This window comes from Phaethon lepturus, unplaced genomic scaffold (assembly GCF_000687285.1).
Source record: "Phaethon lepturus isolate BGI_N335 unplaced genomic scaffold, ASM68728v1 scaffold10305, whole genome shotgun sequence".
In the NCBI taxonomy this organism is placed as follows: Eukaryota; Metazoa; Chordata; class Aves; order Phaethontiformes; family Phaethontidae; genus Phaethon; species Phaethon lepturus.
The window spans coordinates 24,121-42,533 of NW_010539865.1; the positions used below are offsets into that span (position 1 = coordinate 24,121).

General features: G+C 38.8%; 1 protein-coding gene across 1 annotated transcript in view; it reads left to right on the top strand.

Moving 5' to 3' along the window:
* The window catches only part of SHQ1 (SHQ1, H/ACA ribonucleoprotein assembly factor), a 28,848-nt gene extending 22,087 nt beyond the window's left edge, over window positions 1-6,761 (top strand). Inside the window, exon 10 of the mRNA XM_010287255.1 lies at window positions 6,637-6,761. Coding sequence (XP_010285557.1) covers window positions 6,637-6,761 — 125 coding nt within the window. The remainder of the gene's footprint in view (window positions 1-6,636) is intronic.
* The last annotated feature ends 11,652 nt before the right edge of the window (window positions 6,762-18,413 follow it).

An 18,413-nucleotide genomic window follows, 5' to 3' on the forward strand; every position in this document is an offset into this window, starting at 1 on the left:
TGACATCTAGCCATCTTTAATTCCTAAACTGTTCCGTTGTGGGTGCCAGTTTAGTATTGCCGTACAGAATCACACATCGGAGGGCAAGGGGTAGTTTTGTGGTTCGTATTCAGTGTTACAGTTCTACGTAGGATTAAGGGAAAATGATTGAGATGACACTGTGGTAAGTCCAATGGTCGTCTGGGAAGAACAGAAATCCTGAATTTGTATCTGCATCAAAACTTGTTTTGCATCATTGTTCTTTTAGTACTTCCTATATAATTTTTCTGTGTTAGGAGCAGAGGCCAAAATCTCTGAATTGCATGTTATCTTGGTTCTCTCGTTGTTGGTAAAATAAGACAGTTATAAATAATAGCCAGGTAGGGCTGTTCATAAAAAACCAAGCAGTGAACACCATGAAAACTGTTCTATTGAAAAATAAATAAATAAAAATTAAAAAAATAATCATTTAACACTGAAGAATAAAAAACTGACTACACACTATATATTTGTAGCTTTGTTTGTTTCACATTCAGGAGTGGAGCTATCATCATCTTAATGACTGTAAATTACTCTTTCAGCAGTGACATTCTTCTTATATATACCCTGTTATCTTGGACAGCCTTCCTGTCACAGTACAAATTTTCAAAACTATGGTTATTCCAGCTTCAGTTGTGCACTTGTACACAACCCTATTTATATCTTGGGTTATTAAAGTTACTTACAAATTTTCTATTTATTTGGAGTTAGTACTTTCAAAAAAAGCAGTGTTAGATTTTTTTTTTGATAGTCGAATCACTGAGAAAAGCAGCACTTTGATTTATTTTCAGTGCTTGTGAGTTACAGGATTAAAAACTGCCCACATATGGCAATATTAATCTCTACTACTGGCAAAAACTATTGATGATTCAAAAAGCCATTTACATTATAACAATCAAGTAGTGAAGTTTTAAGAGGAAGGTCTATGATGTCCTCTTTTCTTATCTCCACGTGCTTATGCTGCTCTTCATAAGTGTGAAAAAATAAAATTCTGATAACAAAACTGGAATCAGAGTGCTGCCAGCCTTTTAGATTTTTTTTTTTAAAGAGGGTAGTACATCAGAGGTAAGCTATTAGCTTTTCTTTTAATATTATGATGGAAAACGGTATTGGAGCAAACATTCAATGTTCCAACAAAATATTTTCAGTAGTTTGATAAGGGAGGTGGCATCTACAATAACGCTGTGTCTGGTTTCCTACTCCATCCTCCTACGTTGGACACATGGCTGCTGTTGCCACCTTACCCTCTGCTTTGAAAACGCAGTGGCCCCAGTGGTGCTGATGGTCACGGTCTCCCTGTGTTGCCCGTGACAGTCTTGCTCCAACAGCAAAGTCCCCGTGTCCTCAGGAGGAGTAGTTTGGGTATGCTAACTCATTCTCTACTGGCACGGGAGTTAGGCTAGCCTTAGTTTTTCTGGCGTCGGTGATCTGTGTAAAGATTACTTTCATAGCTTTAACAGAAATTTGACTTTATTTAATTGTCGGTTAGAATGGTTTAGGAGCACTGGAAGAAGTTAGGAAATGCAGCAGGTCTTGGCTTCATTCTGCACGTGTCTGTGCTGTGCTGGTTGCCTGGGAGACTGCAGGATGGGGCGACTGGTACCTCCGCTGCACTGGCCACGGACCCTCAAGATGCTGCAAAAGGCACGTGCCAGCCTCAAGAAAAGAGAACATGTGCCCATTTCCACTGGAGTTGTTAATAGTGGAGAAGAGGACACTATCTTGAGTATGAGCTGTGATAACCTCCAGGTGTTGCCTTGGAAGCAGACACAAATATATTACTTCTGTCATGTGGACATAAATCTATTGGGAGCGACATTAGCAAGTTAGCAGTGTAGTGATAAAAGTAATGGTGATTAATGTTAACTTCTGAAAGTTCTGGGATTTGTGTATTGAATTAGTATTTACTACTATGGTGCATATAAAGTGTGAAAAGCGCCAAGTTTTTTAAATAGCCAACTACCGAAGAACCGGGAAAGACAAGATGGATGTATTACCTGTCTATAATCAGAAGCAGGGGGAAAAAAAAAAAAAGTGTGTCAAAGTATTCTTAAAAGAAATGGGAGTTACAGATAATGCTTGTACTGCCAAGGCGCATTTGTTCAGTCAAAATGTTTCCTCCTTCAAACTTCAGGGGAAATTGAGCCATGCTTTTGGGGAATTTCTGGGTTTGCAGCATACTTACAAGCTATGCAATGTGCAAAAGCCTAGTAGTTACAGACAGCATTAAATACTACCCTCTCTGTTTACTGGAAATGACGCCTTGCTGGTTTGACACTGTATTGCAATCTGTGTGTGGTGAACGCAGGTAAAAATGACTGTCAAGTAACAGATAATCAATTCAACTAAATAGTACCACAAAACTAATCCTTTTCATGTGGATCCAAGAGGACTGGTGTTTAACTTCAAGGAAGAATTGGTTTGATTTGACCTCATCCTGACTTGAGGTTTCTTTTAGGATGCTGGTCACAGAAATGGGGACATAGTGTAATACAATTTTTCAATAATAATTAACACAGTAAATTCATTTATTTAAATATAGTAAAGAATTTGGATGGGACTGAATTGCTAGGCTTCAAGTTGTGTGACTTGACTTTAAAAATATTAGTCCTGTGTTGGTGGATCACTTCCAGGATGTGAATACAGGATACTGCATTTTTAAGCTATTAAGGATCCTTGCGTGTGGTTGAAACACTTTATTTTGAATTAAGACTTCCTGGCAAAGTTTTAATTGCAAGACAAATGCATTAAGCTGATTAATGTTGAGGTCTTCAGCAGATTTTTTTTTTAATATGCTGTTTTAGTGATCTATAATACTTAAAATACTTCAGCAAAACTGTTCAAAATTCAGCGTAGTTATCTACTATATTTAGCTGTTCTTTGGATAGGATTAGAAAAGGGAATTAAATGCAGTGGTACATCCAGCGACAATGTTATTTCCAACAAAATGTATATACTGCATTTGACAGTTGACTAACAAAAATTTATTAGGTGTGTTCTTAATGTAAACATATGGAGCCCTTTTTCTTTCCAGTAATAAGTAAGTGGTGTGGGCTGGTTCTGTCAGTATTTACTGACACTGTGTTACCACTGTGTAATACTGATTTGGAAGTTACTGTCTATGAGCTAATAATGAAGAGAGAACTAATTTGTGCTCTTTTCTGTGAATAAAATACGCTTTGCTTCTTCCCGTTCAGAAGTTAACACTAATAGATTTAGGATTATATAATTATCCATTAAAAATAGGTAGCACTGTTGCCTAGCTGGGTTAAGTTATTAGCAGGACGTTTTCATTTTGAAGTCCATAAGAGTTCTTTTCTTGTTTCTAAGAGTGCTGTTCTTCTGTCTTTTTAATGAGACAGTAAAGTTCAGTTTACCTTTTTAGATGAATGCCCCTCCTTCTTGAAAATGTGGAAAACCATACAGAAGCATGCAGGAAAAATAATGTAAAATAGAATGATGGGACTGTTAATGTCCTTTGCTTCCAAATGCTAAGTATGAAAGCTGGTAGAATTTCATCATGGTGTAAAATCAGTAGGTGGTTATATCAAGTGGCAGATACAGAGCTGGGGTCAAATTGTATCCTTTTTTGAAGTTATCTGGAAAAAGGACTAGAATTCTGAAACTGTAGGATTAAAGTTCTGGGCTGTCATAGCAATGAACTCCAGAAGAATCTTGTGATCTGTGGACATATGTTCTGACTTTTATGATTTTTGCCTTGTCTGGTCAGCCTCTCTACTGCTTTTCCTCTGAAGTTGCAACTCATCCTCTCCCCAACAGCAGTGTAGTGATTTTTTTTTTTTTTAATGACAAGAAAAGAAAACCACCTTTGTCTCAGAAAAACAATGGGTTAGTATGTAGATTTGCTATCCCATCTTGCAATATGTCCCAATTTCAAGTTGGTTATTACCCTCCTTTACCTCTAACACAGATCTTAATGCCAAAAAATCGAGGGTATTAGAGTCTGTCTTAAGTTCTACATCTTATATTTTAATAGCTTAGAAGATCAAATACTTTTGATTCTATTACAGAAGTTGGAATCTTTTTATTTGTACTTTTAAATATAACTAGTTGGCTTTTTGAATAATCAGGAAACAGTATCTGTACATAAAAAGTGGTGTATTTATTCATCAGAATAACGCAGAACTGTAACTTTACACAAGATATGCAAAAACTGACTTAATATTTTCCTGAGTTTATTATAAAAGTTTCTTGTGCCTGCTCTTAAACATTTATTGCTGTTTTTCCAAACAAATGATTTTTCTTCTTCACCTTTGAACTTAAAAGTGCTTGCCTCCTTAAGCTATGTGAAGAAAATTAAATTGTTTATCCTTGGCATGTCTTCATCTTCTATTCCATGGCTTTCTTAACTCCAGCATACAGTGAATTTAAAAAAAAATTATAATCCTAGGGCTACAAAAGAAGTAAGACTTTTAAAACTAGCACATTTTAGGTTTGCTTTGATAGACATCCTCTGAGTGAGTTGGACTGACATAACTGCCAAAAAAGCCCTGAGCCTGTTTGTCTTTTGGCTTCAGTTCCCCGACCCAGCTCACTGTATGGTTTCACGAATACTTGCACTGGCAGATCACAAAGAGCTGTGGAAAAGAGGGAAGCAAAGGAGTGCAACAAAGAGTACTTAAGCCAGTGTAAGTAATAATAGTACTGAATATATAACCACAGCCTGAAAGTTAAGACCAGATGTCTACTGAAGACTGAAGTAGATAGCCAAAGACAGAACCTGTCGTGTGGAATTTCAGAGGAATAGGCCAAGAATCATCTGTATGTCATGGAATAGCCTACAGTAAGGCTTACATAGTGTTTGCTCTGCAGCTCTTATTTTTTTATTCTTGCAATAAGGAGTTAAATGGAATTTTGTATAAAGGACTTCTTGTTTATAAGCTGCATGTATTAAGACCTACATTCTGAAATCAGAAGTTTGGTAGTTTGCTATGTTCTCTGTATAGGGTTCGCTATATTATTAAGGCTGGGAGATTTGCAACCCCTCTGACAGAGGCCCATTAAGGTACTATAAAACTTTAATTTATGAAGAAAGACAACTTTTCATTGGAAATGAATGTTATAGTCACTAATTTACATTGTTACTTGGCAGATGAGTAACAGTTGTGGATGTTGTAAATGGTTCTGGCTGGCAGCTTGACAGCTAGAACCAAAAAAATTAGCAAAATTTTAATTCCACATATCATTTCTTTTTAAAAGAGCACACTTCTTTTTAGTCAAAATAGCTAAGATTGACAAGTTTGGCTTGTCAAGCATTAATGGTGATGTAATCTAAAAGTTCGTCGGTTATATTTGGGATTTTGTGTTTTATTTTGCATTCTTTCCTGACTTTTCTTCAGTTGCCCTCTTCCAAGCCAGTGGGTTTTTTCAGTTCTGTTGGCCATGGCTTTTTACTCTCCAGGTTCTTTCTCCTTACTGCCATCTTTCACATCCTTTGACTTTCTTTCTTTGTCTATATTTTCTTCAGCACAGAATTACTTAAAAACAAACAAACAAATTTTGTGCTTGAACAGCAGGGGGAGTTCTGTGGTTTTTTGGTTTTGTTTTTAAATCTCTAAAATGTAATTTCATCCATGTTCAGATTTCATAGCCTAGGACGAGCCAGCCTCTTGGGAGAGGGTTATTAGATTCCATTTGCAGTAGTGTCTGTTTTCATTTGAAAAAAAAAAAAATTTTTTTTTAAATTAAACAGTGAAAATATTTTTTTTGTGTGTTCTAGCACTTAACCCTTTAGCAGCTTTCATCAGAAAACTAAGGGAGGAGGTTACGTTAATCAAGTCTCTTCTTCATAAACAAGGGTTGCATATGAAGAAAATTAAACTGACTACAGAAAGATTTCTGGTTGTGGAATGAGAAAACATTCTAGGTTTTAATCTTTCACCGCATTTATCAACTCTATGTCAAATGGCACCTTCTTGAGCCTGAAGTGAGTTTTTCTTTCTGAGGGTTCAATTTGCCAAATTATTCTGTAACTTACAGAAGTAGGAAAAGTTCTGCTTGATTTAAGGCACTGGATAGATCTTAGGCGACGGTATCGCTTACATTGGCTTACACAATTGCTGTGGCTTCTGCGTGCTTGACCCTGCTGTGGGCTGCGTGTTCCCAACCTTATTGTTTTCCCACACAGGTATTTGTGTAGGCATACAGGGAAATAGGTTTTCTCTTTCTTCAGATAAATGATGGGGAGTAACTTTTTGTTATTTGTGAGTTACTTTTCAGCTTGACCCCTTTTGTTGTTTGGGTTTTTTTAAATATGGTTCATTGTATGACTGTGCTGAAGTGCGGGTCAGCACAGCTCGGAGAAGTCGAAAAGCTGGGGGAGGGCACTCCTTCAGCTGTAGAGAATTACACGCATGACTATGCCTTGAGGCTTTAGTCTTGCAGAGAGATTCCTACTGAATTCAGGGGCTCCGCATCCACATAGATGTGGATACTGAAGGGCATAGTCGTATTACTGCCATTCTGAGACTGTGAATCAACTTAAAGTTACAAGGTGGTTGTAGATAGCATGGTTATTAAAGCCTCAAAAGTGAGAAGATGGTAAAGATTATCTATTATGATTTTGAGTGAATTACAAAAATAAAAATCTATTTTCAGGAAAAGCTGCTGTTTTGAAGTGTCTGCTGGACATTCACAAGATTTTTATGGAGAACGACCCTGCCTACATCCTTAATGACCTCTTTATTACCGACTATTGCATCTGGATTCAAAAAACCAAGTAAGGTCTTAGGCAGTCATTGATGTGGGAGATGTTTTTAGCATACTTCACCTATGAACAAGTATCAGTAAAATCAAAAGAAATGCTATCTTCTATAAATGGAAATGTGATCAGTCTTTTTCATTTAGTAACCTTGGCTATCCAGCTATTCTTCCTACATAAACGAAGACATTCAGTGCATTTTATTATGTAGTGACATCATTGGAGAGGAGGTGGAGGGATTGCATTTTAAATATAAATGTGAATTTTCATTAATATATTAATGGTTTGGGGGGAAAAAACAGCTTCTGGGGAATTTTCATTCTATTGCGATCTTTCTTAGAAAAAAAATGTTTATATAGCACTTATGTAACATTAGGAAAAAGGTTGGAAGCAACTCCTAGTTCAGGATTGAATTTATAACTTCCAATAGAATTGACAACTTTCGATTCTAGTCAGACACACATGCAAACCATTTATATCTATGAAAAAGTTGATTTATGGGCTGTAGCAGTTGTACCAATTGATTATTAACACTAGAGTAAGTGTCACAAATCTGTGCGCTGTGTACTCTTGGCCCTGTAGGTGCTTGCCAGCTCACTCTCCCTGGCAATATGCTTTGGCTTCACTTGAGAGGAAACAGTGACTGTCACTTCCAGGCAAGTCCTTACACATCAGCATTTCTGTGTCTCACCTGTGTTCTCTCAGTGGAGTCAGCATGGCTTTACTTATTTCCAGAGTCTTGGGAACTTTGAGTTTGTGATGTTGGGAACGAAGTATTGGTAGGAAAAGAGTAATATACAGATTAAATGAACAAAGTGAGCTACATGCTCAGGTCTTACTAAGCTTGATATCGTTCTTGTCAAATTGATTCTATTTTTCACACAGCTTTTGTTTTTTCTCCCTTACTTTTTATTTGTTCACACCCTTCTCTGAAGGCCCACAAAAGTATGAGAGTTGCAAATAATATTTCTCTGAAAAGGAAGGCCTTGCTAATATAAACGCAAAAAAATGCCACTGTCACATTTGTTAATATAGCAACATGCAGCCTCGTAAAACAATGGTTAAAAATAGCCTTTGCATTGCAGTTCACAACTTAACGAGAGACTATGAGGGGAAAAAAAAAACCCTTCTTAAGTGCACAAGACAGAAGAAGCAGTGAGGGGATGTAGAGGACACTTGGTAATAATCGTGATCAGGAAGGGGAGTATGAAAGAGAGTTGACCCAGCTTGCATAGACTGTATATTTAGGTGGGACCTTACCAGTACTTCTTAGAGAATTAAAGTTCATAGCTGCTTATTACATGTTGTAGATATTGTTGATTCTTATTCTTCTCTGTAAGCTTTCAATGACTATGTTACTATAGCAAAACAATGCACAAAATATTCTAAAGCAACTACCAGTGTTTCCAAACATTTTGATTCATCAATCCTGATTAATTACAGGAACAGCCAGTTCATTCTACGCTGTTATTTTTGAGGACGCCTTTTTTGGCCACACCTTTAATATAACTATGGGGAAATGCATATTCAGGTTGAAGTCGAGTTGAAAAAGTGCAGTAAATGAAGAAGGAGAAAGTTATTTCATGCATCCTTCACAAAGAAATGAGTCATGAGACAGTAACATAACTGCTGCCCATGTCGATGAATATAATGTCTAGCAAGTCAGTCATAAAAACCAAGGCTTTCTTTAAATACAGCAGAGGAAAATGTATGGTAGATATAAGTGACTGATGTATTAACACATTTACTCCCAGGCGCATACATTATGTACCAGTTAAGCAGAACTGACAGCTTCTGGAAAGAGGACAATTAAGCTATCTTCGCGTCATAACGACATGGCAAAATAGCTGCCTGTCATTAGGAGAACAAGAGAAAGAGAAATGGTAGAAACCATTCCGATTTTTAGGGTCTTAATCAGGAAAGCATTTAAGCATATGCTGAAGTCATTCCTGTTCAGTTTAGCAGTGAAGCATGTGCTTCAGGTTAAGCATGTGCAAAGTAAACAGGAACGCTTTTCTTCCGTACGTTGAAGGGAACAACAAAGTTCACTTGTCATTCAGAAAATACCTTAACAGATCTAGAAGTAGGTGGTGACTTGTCTTACGTACAAGGGCTCCCAGCTCCCCGAGGTAAGGCATCTGGAGAGGGGGGTGGTACATCTTCCATTCCAGGGACGAAGGTTATGACATCCCTCTGGTAGTTGCCTTTGTGGTGAAAGAGTTTTGGGAGGGGAAGGTATTTATAGGTATTTTTGTGGTGGTCTTTCAATGAAGTTATTTGCGTGTCCGATCAGTCTGGATACTTTCCCTGTTTTCTTTCTTAGCTACTCTTTGCTCCATGCAAGCTTCGTTAACTTTCTTTGTCTCCACTTTCTCTTTTCATAGCTGTAGTCCCAGGGTGCTCTCAAAACCTGTGAAGGGTTTTTCTTCCCCTGTTTCCCTGCTATTTAACCAAGTCCTAGTGAAGATTGAGGCCTCTTTATTTTAAACAATTAAAACAGACTGTAGATTCTTTTTACTGAAGCATCTGGGCACTTTAAAAACAGTGGGAAGCAAGCTTTTTAGCTCACCTGTACTGGCAGAGAAAAGCTTGGGAGCTGTAGGTTTCGGAAAAAAGTTTGGCACAGGCAAAAATGTAATGGATGACTCAAGTGGTAGCAAGCATACAGTCCTATTCCAGATTAAGCCTCCAGAAGAGGAACACCACTGGTAGTTAGTAACTTTTAAATATTCAGTGTGGAAACAAAAACTTTACAGCCAACAGTGTGTCAATAGCTGATTACAAATTTGGGTTGAGATCATAGTTTGGCTGTGGCTAAATGAGATGAATAAGTGAATGTGTCACTGGGCTTGCAAAAGATGATTTATTTTAAACACAATGTATGTGGAATTGGAAATGATTAAGCTGCTGAATAAAACACATGCAGGTGGCTAATAGCCAATTGGGTATGGGGAGTACAGGCTAGTTTAATTCTAAGGTTTTTAATTTTTTTTTTATTTGGGTACCTGTTGCTAAGAGAAAAGTAGACTCCTAGAAGTTTTAGACGATGCAAGATGTTAGCAAGTATAGCTAAAATTTCATCTTCCTCTTTGCGATCTTAGAGCTAGTTTTACCTGCTTTCTAGGTTTCTAGTATCCCTCTTTGAGCTGCTTGGGAAGTTACTATTAATAACTTGATCTATTGTATAAAGTGGCGTGTAAAATCCTTTTACCTGTTCATTGAGTTTTGAAGAAAGGGAGCATGTTGCTCAGCAAAACTTATCAGAAAAGAAGGAGAAGTAAATGTTAACCTGGGTAACAGAAGCTAGACAAAGACCTATGGAGGCAGCTTGTAGTAAATCTCAGCAGGTGGTGTCAACATTTATGTTGAAAAGCCAGATGCAGCCAGATGGAAAATTGCATCTTTAACCCCTGAGGTCATAATGACATGTCATCACTTCATTTGATCCCCCTGCTAAGTGAGCTTATCATCCACCCTGCTGTCACTTCTGTTACTACTTTCATTTCCATAATAAAATTAAATTTAATTTGTCTGGTTTGCATGCTTTTTTTTTTTCTTTAGGTCAGAGCATTTACAAACCACTATGATCCATATGGCAGCCTCTCCAAGGTGAAGTTATAACTGAATTTATATTAGAAATCTGAGCTTTTCTCCATCTTTCACTCTTTACTTTGAGCAGAAGGAGATGAGGGAGAGGAGAAGCAGCTTTGGGGAAACCGCTGGTTGTCAGATAGCTGCAATACGGGCTGCAAAGACCGGGGGAGTCTAGGTGTGGGTTTGATGCAAGATAACTTTTCCCTTCTGCCAGAGGGGAGTTATGTGTCTGTGACCCCACAGGAGTTGTGTCCTTTATAGAAGTCAGTGTAGTTTACCCACTGACTCTTGCTGTGTTGAGGTTCCTTTGTGTAGCCTGATGTCTTTCTTCATCTCTTTGTATTTCCCTTTGTGCCAGTCTCTATTCACATTGCTTTTTGTTGCCCATGTTTGTTGTACATATGTGCCTTCTGGTCGCTTGGCTGTGTGGTGCCTGCTGGCCATAACACGAGTGGCTAGGTGGAAGGCTGAACGACTTCCTATGAGTCCTTGTCCAGGCAGGCAGTTAAATGCATACTGTTCTGTGTCCCTACATAAGAGAACAATTGAGCCTGTGCTGATTTAAAATATTTTTACCTAACATTTAAATATATGTTTAGTTTTAAACGTGTACCACTTTAATATCAGTAAATGTATATTTTCCTATGTTCCTGAATTGGAGGTGAAGCTGTTAGTGTTCCTGGCAGTTTTCCATGGGTTAGTACACTTACTTATGTACAGTTGTATAGTTGTATACTTCTCAAAGTTTTACAGGTATGAGGACTGAGGAGAATAAAGTGTTTGATCCCATGTAATTTGTATTATATTTTTCATTATCACTGTTTTTCTACTTTTTCACTTACCATCTCACATTTTAATCATGATCCATTCTATTGCAGAAAATTATAAAATCATTATTTGTGTTGTGTATTGTAGTAGCTTCAACTCACGCAGTGAAGGAGATCTGTATGTTAAGAAAGATGAGCTGTGTCCCCTGTGGAACTGTATCTGCAACTCAATTTGTCATACCAGTATATAGCATACATTAAAGTATGCATGCTCTGTAGTTGCACCTTCATGTATATGTGCTCTGCAACCTAAGATAAATGTGATTGTGCTAATTTTGGTGACTGTAGGTGTAACATGCCTGTTCAAGCATGGACTATTTGTGTTAGAGTAAAAACCAGGATTCCTGGTGGCATTTATGCAGTCTCTGTAGAAGCTGCAATCTGTACTGAAACTAACTAAATTAAAGCTCACTCAGAAACTCCTAAGCATGTTATATTTGCTTCTCTTGATTTGCAGGTGAGACACACCCTAAAAGATAGGCTGGTTTCATAGATCTCTTTTCCTTTTCATCTCTTTGTTATAATGGAAACCTAAGTCCTTGTTACAACATAATTACCTAGTCTGAAGCCAGCAGGGAGTTGCTGCTTTATGTGTAGGGTGTGAAGTTCTCTAAATAACTGTAGGATTAATTACATTCACAGCATGTCATTGAGGTGATGAGATTGGCTGTGATTGTTCAGCCCTCCTTTTCTTTTCCCTAGGTTTTCTGAATTACTGTTTTAATCAATATAGTGTAATGTGGGCCCGAAGTATTAAGGCCTGATGTTGCAAAGGCATTAAGGAGCCCAAATCTTTCCAAGAAGAAGGAAAAAAAAAAAAAAAAATATCTGTGAGACTGAGGATTTTTACTGCCTGTGTCACATCAGATCTTAAGTGCACAAGGAAGTAAGGAAATCAACCCTCAGCGTCATAGGTTCAGTCCATTGCATTGGTTAAAGTTTGGTAGGGGGAGGATGTCTGTATGTTCATTCTGACCTCTTTCTTGGCTTTAACTGACTTTAAATATTTATTTTGCAAGTGAGTGTCTATTTATATTTGAAATAAAGAGTGGGTTTGAATGTGTAAGACAGCCTACTAGCATTTTTTCAAAGCATACATTTGATAATCGGAGTAGTGCTGATACTTTGACTTGCTGTTGTGCCCATTTAAACACACTGTACCAAACAATCTTCAAAAGCCTCTCTTCAGTTCATACAAGTGTTTACATAGCTGTGTAGGTCTGTTACTAATTTACATGAAGTTCTCTCCTCTATAGAGCATCTTATTTCTTTCCCTTGTATCTTGTTACATATACCAGCTCCCCATCTCTTATATTGTGCTTGCTTGTAGGGCAAAAAGCGTTTGAGTACAGATCATGTATGACAGCCTTCCTGAAAGAATTACCTTAAGTTTTTTCTAGATTTGGGAAAATATTTTGTAACATACAATATCTGTAAGCTTGTGTAGTCAAATGTTGTGATCTTTAGATGAATGTAAATAGAATTTTAACATACATTCCAACTGATCATCTGTCTGCAAACTTAGGAAATCTGACCCAGTTATTATTTGGGAAGATCTGGAAGACTTTGAAAAGTGTTTCAAAGTATGTAGAAACTGTTTTGATTGTGCCATTTCTGCAGCTGTTTCTTCTTGGCGTTTTTGTTTTCTCAGTGGTTTAGGGTTTTGTAAAGCTCAAAATACTTGACGAGAGGAAAACCAGGCTTTTAAAAATCTTTTGGTCTTTGCTTTTTTGCTGCTTGTAGGGTTTATATTCATGAAGTCCTATTCACTCTGTGGCATTGCCATGTTCCTGGGAATGACTCAATTGTACCATCTGAAACTCAGGACTGTGCTGCTAAAGGAGGTGTGAACAGAGTAACTCTTGTTGACTGTGCATCTCTACTATGAAAATACTAAGTTCAGGCAGGAGGATTCAGGAACAAAACTATGCTAAAATGTTTTCCAATGGTGTACTGCTAACATGTTTATTAAATTTTCAATCTGTAATGGGGGAGGAGGAAATGTATTAACAGACAAGAAAAATTAATCAGCACTTTAAAGCCTTCTCAACTGTTAGAGGAATATGCTAATTTTCATCTGTTAACCTCTTGGATTCAGCAGCCGTGATTCAGAAGAACAAAGGCATAAACAGTAATATATTCTGGATGAAAATCTTGCTTCTTGGCTCTGTGGGATTAAACTGATTCATACAGCATGTTTAAAGCACTTCATACAGTTAGTACCTGGGGAAGAATTACACCTCATAGTATTGTATTTTATGTGCATTACAATTTCATGGTCAACTGTATTCTGCTTTGGCTGTAGTTTAGGTTTTACTTTAATTGCTGCCCATGTTAACCTTATTTTAGTGAAGGCTGTGGTAATTTCAGGTTTGATTAAAAACTCCAGTATTCAAAGTAGGCGGTGCAGAGAAAAGCCAAATAGCTTTCACGTTGCTGTTTTGAAAGCAGCCTTGCCATTAGCATATACTTTTAGCATATGTTCTTATGTAGACAGTTAACGTTATTTATCAGATAGTGTAACAACCCCATTGCCACCATCACAAAATCCCTTCTTTTGATCTATCTTGTGGTTAGAGGATTATATTTTTCACTATCCTTTTTTAATGGTCTTGTCATTGTGGATGCACTGAAGCCACTTAATTCCCTGCCCTCCACCCACCTACAAAACAAAACAACTTGTTGGATTTTGGAGATCTTTAGTTGGAAGGCTATTCTTTCGTTTACTGTTTTGGCTTAAGAGCCATACAGGTACAAGGTATAAACCAAAAAAATCTTGGTGCTGCTTTTGTGATTATACCTTTCCCATGAATACCTTTCCCAATGGTACAGTAAGAAAGCTGTGTTTTATCTGGTTACGCAGGCTTCACCCTTATTGTCCTGTGATGACTTGCTATAGTAGCTCATGACTACAATCCCCAATTATTGTAATTCCTTCTTAGCAGGCTTTACAAGCTGGCATTACTACTGCTGGCAGCTAGTTCACCATGCAGCACTGTATTTGCATGCTGCTTTGAGTAATCATGCTGCATTAGGTTTGCTTTTCATTCACTTCTTTGGTGGCCTGTAGTGCTGTATTAACTTTCAGATCTCCCAGCTGGTTTTCAAGCTTTTACCAATAATGGGAGTGGCCACTTCAAATGGTCTCTTTGAGGTTCATTTTATGCATATTTCAGTTTACATACCACCAACCGTAGTAGTTACTAATATATCAGTGTTCTAGGAAATACTGGATAATGGAAAAAAAAAAAACTGGGAAAAGACCGATAGTTTTTTGTTGCTTTATAAAGTTAAGACTATCCATTGTTTTCAGGGTTTTTGCCTAACTGCTGTCCAGTATCTTTAACAATCTAAGAAAACACAGGATATGTCTTTTTAAATAAAAATTTCTGGTGACATTAAATGTTATTTATTTAAAGGTAGAAAACAAATTGCACAGACTGACCCAGATTGGCAACATGTGCTTATTTGAACAGCATGCGTTTTAATACATTCAAGTATAAGATGGCACATTAACAATAAAAGACTGTAGATCATAGTTATGGGTTGGAGAATGCAAGAAAGTTGAGGGCAGCAGCTCCAGAAAAATAGGTTGGGTCATGCTTGAGAAGAAGTTTGAACCTGAGCACTGTTTATCTCTGAGGAGGTAAGAGGGTGAGTACAATGTTCAGCTGAAGAAGCAGAGTGTCACCATTTAGGAGGAGGAAGTGGCATGACCTTAGAATACATTATTTGTGAGATTCAGTGCTAAAACACAGACTAATTCTAGTGTCTGTTCAAAAAGATGTTGAAAAATGGAGAGAGTTAGGAGAAAAAAGGTTCCAGAAGTGTACATGTCTGAATGACTTATGGCGAGAGACCAAAAAAACTCAGTTCGTTGTTAACAAAGTTAAAGGCTGATTTGGACTTTTCTGCAAGTATGATGAGACAGTGATTTTGTTTTTTAGCCATGATGTAGTATAACAAAAAATAATTACAAATAAAATCCATCTAGTTGAATAAGAAACAGGAAAAATTCAGACAGCAATAAGTTTTCACATTTTCCTAGTGAGGAGTAATTATGAGTTGGCTCATTGTCCCTAGGTTGTTGGGTAATTCTGTACTTGTCTTATTTTTTTGCATCAAGATAGTACAGCTCAAAAAGTACCTCGTGGTTCAAACAGTTGCTGTGGATCTGGTGCAGAAAGTATTTGAGGTTCTGTGCAATTTATTATGCTACTGAAACAGCCTTTTCTAGACTTACAAGAGGAAATACTATCATTTTTCTTAGAACTTAGCTAAGGATTTACCAGTTTATCAAAGAGTACGTTGACTGTTTGTGCCTGAATTTGGTAGAGAACCCAGATTTATTTATTTTCATCCCAAGTCATCTGCTCTTAATCCTTAGATCACAGTTCTTTTTAAAAATAGTAACTAATAATTTGAAAGCACATTATATACGTCTCCTCTTTCACTGTTTTGATGCATGTTTTTAATACAGTTTCTTTTTGTTTGCTGTGATCTTGAGCTGCCATGCCTCTCATTAAATGTTGCATCTTATTTAAGGCCTGAGCTGTCACTTCAGCTGTCTATAAAGCGGTAGGTGCACACAGAGCACTTTGTAAATAACAATACCCAAGTAATGTAATAGGCTGACGTAAGAGGCTTAAAGCAAAACACTGTTTGCCCTGAAGGCTGAAAAATGTGACAGGCAGGTGGATATAATACTAGAAATTCCCCTTCATATATGTTTTAGCAAGCCCTGTAAAACATGGATTTTTAACAAGGGATTTAATCTTTCCTCCCAGCTGCTAGCTGCAGTTTCCTTTGATGTTTTTCCTCTCCTTTTCCTCTGTTGTTTTTTTCTATTTATTCCATTGCTTTTCTATAGCTCATATTCCTTCAGGCTGTGTCTGAATGCACCTTGCTGTGGGTAGAGAAGGCAAAGAAGAAAGCCATTTTTTCCCCGCCTCAGGCTACTGCTTTGATTTTCCAAAGTTGTTGGGAGGCTGTTCCTCTCTGCCTACAGAAGGGTCAGCGATCTGTGTCATGTCTTTTCAGTCAGCACATCTCAGCTGACTCTCCTGTTTTGACTAGGGGAAGGATGAGCCTGTGTAGTTGTTGCCTGAGCAGGTGGAGTGTGCAGCTGTGATCAAAGTGGGAAGCTGATCTGTAGGCTGATAATGTCTTCCCGTTCTGTTTCCAACCTTTTGGTAGCTAGCTTGGTCTCCTCTACCTGCCTCTACCCCTTGCAGTGATTACCCCATAAATCTGAAGACAGAACAGGGGTAGAATGAGGGAGAAAAAATGTTGAATGAGATGATAATTTAGTCTGTGGTTTAAAGCCCACTCCCCACTATTCCCTGGGGACTTCTTCCTGTGAGAACTGCACAGAGTGGGCCACCCACATGACCCTGCATGCACAGAATCATAGAATCACAGAATCTTTGGATTGGAAGGACCCTTTTAAGGTCACCTAGTCCAACCCCCCTGCAGTGAGCAGGGACATCTTCAACTCAACTGGGTTGCTCAGAGCCCCATCCAACCTTACCTGGAATGTTTCCAGGGATGGGGCATCTACCACCTCTCTGGGCAACCTGTGCTGGTGTTTTCACCACCCTCATTGTCAAAAATTTCTTCCTTTTAGCTAGTCGAAATCTATCCTCTTCTAGTTTAAAACCATCATCCCATGTCCTATCGCTACAGGCCTTGCTAAAAAGTCTGTCCCCAGCTTTCTTCTAGGCCCCCTACAGGTACTGGCAGGCTGCAATAAAGTCTCCCCAGAGCCTTCTCTTCTCAAGGATGAATAACCCCAACTCTCTCAGCCTGTCCTCACATGAGAGGTGTTCCATCCCTCTGATCATTTTTGTGGCCTCCTCTGGACCCGCTCCAACAGGTCCATGTCTCTCCTGTGCCGAGGGCTCCAGAGCTGGATGCAGCACTGCAGATGGGGTCTCACCAGAGCAGAGCAGAGGGGCAGAATCCCCTCGCTCGCCCCACTGGCCATGCTACTTTTGATGCAGCCCAGGATACAGTTGGCTTTCTGGGCTGCTAGTGTACATTGATGACTCATGTTCAGCTTTTCATCTACCAGTACCCACAAGTCCTTCTTGGCAGGGCTGCTCTCAATCCCTTCCTCTCCCAACCTGTACTGATAGCAGGGGTTGCCCCGACCCAGGTGCAGGACCCTGCACTTGGCCTTGTGGAACCTCAGGAGGTTCACCTGGGCCCATTCCTTGAGCTTGTCCAGATCCCTCGAGATGGCATCCCATCCCTTGGGTGTGTCAACTGCACCACTCAGCTTGGTGTTGCCTGCAAAGTTGCAGAGGGTGCATTGTTCCCACTATGTCAGTGATGAAGATAAAAAGTACTGGTCCCAATATGGACCCCTGAGGGACACCACTCATCACCGATCTCCATCTGGACATTAAGCCGTTGACCACTACCCTCTGGATGCAACCATCCAAAGAATTCCTCAACCACCCAACAGTCTACCCATCAAATCCGTGTATCTCCAATGTAGAGAGAAGGATGTTGTGGGGGACTGTGTCAAAGACCTTACAGAAGTCGAGACAGACAACATCTGTAGCTCTTCCCTTGCCCACTGATTTGGTCAATCCATTGTAGAAGGCCACTAGGTTGGTCTGGCGGGATTTGCCCTTGGTGAAGCCATGCTGACTGTCTCGAATCCCCTCCCTGTCCTTCACATGCCTTAGCATAATTTCTAGGAGGATCTGTTCCATGATCTTCCCAAGCACGTGGCCTGCAAGTTTCCCTGTCATAGTCAGGAAGGCAAATCTGCAGCCAGTTCAGTGGGGTGTGATGGTATCCTTATTACTATTATTAATTATTATTCTTTATAAGAGGCATGATCATGCTCTACAGCATCTGATACTAAGTGCCTTACAAACACAGCAGGGTGATGGTGAGGGAGAAGATGGGAATGGGCTGTTCAGTTTAAGCCCTTGCAAAAATCTGCTTTCCTGCCAGCAATTTGAGAGATGCTCAGATTTGGTGTCTTTTTATGTTTAGATTGTGTGAGTTGAGAACGGACTGTGAGTGGGAAGGCTATAGGTGGTGTTTTCCCTTCTAGTATTACAGGCGTCAGTCAGAAGCAACAGAGCAGTGTCAGAGTTAAAACTCTGACCTCACTAGGACTTTCATGAATAAATTCCATTATAAAGGGGTAAGATCATGTTGGAGTAAAGTGTTTGTAATTGTGCCTTTAAGCATGTCCATTGTCATAAGGGCAAGTGCTGGGTCCTGCACTTGGG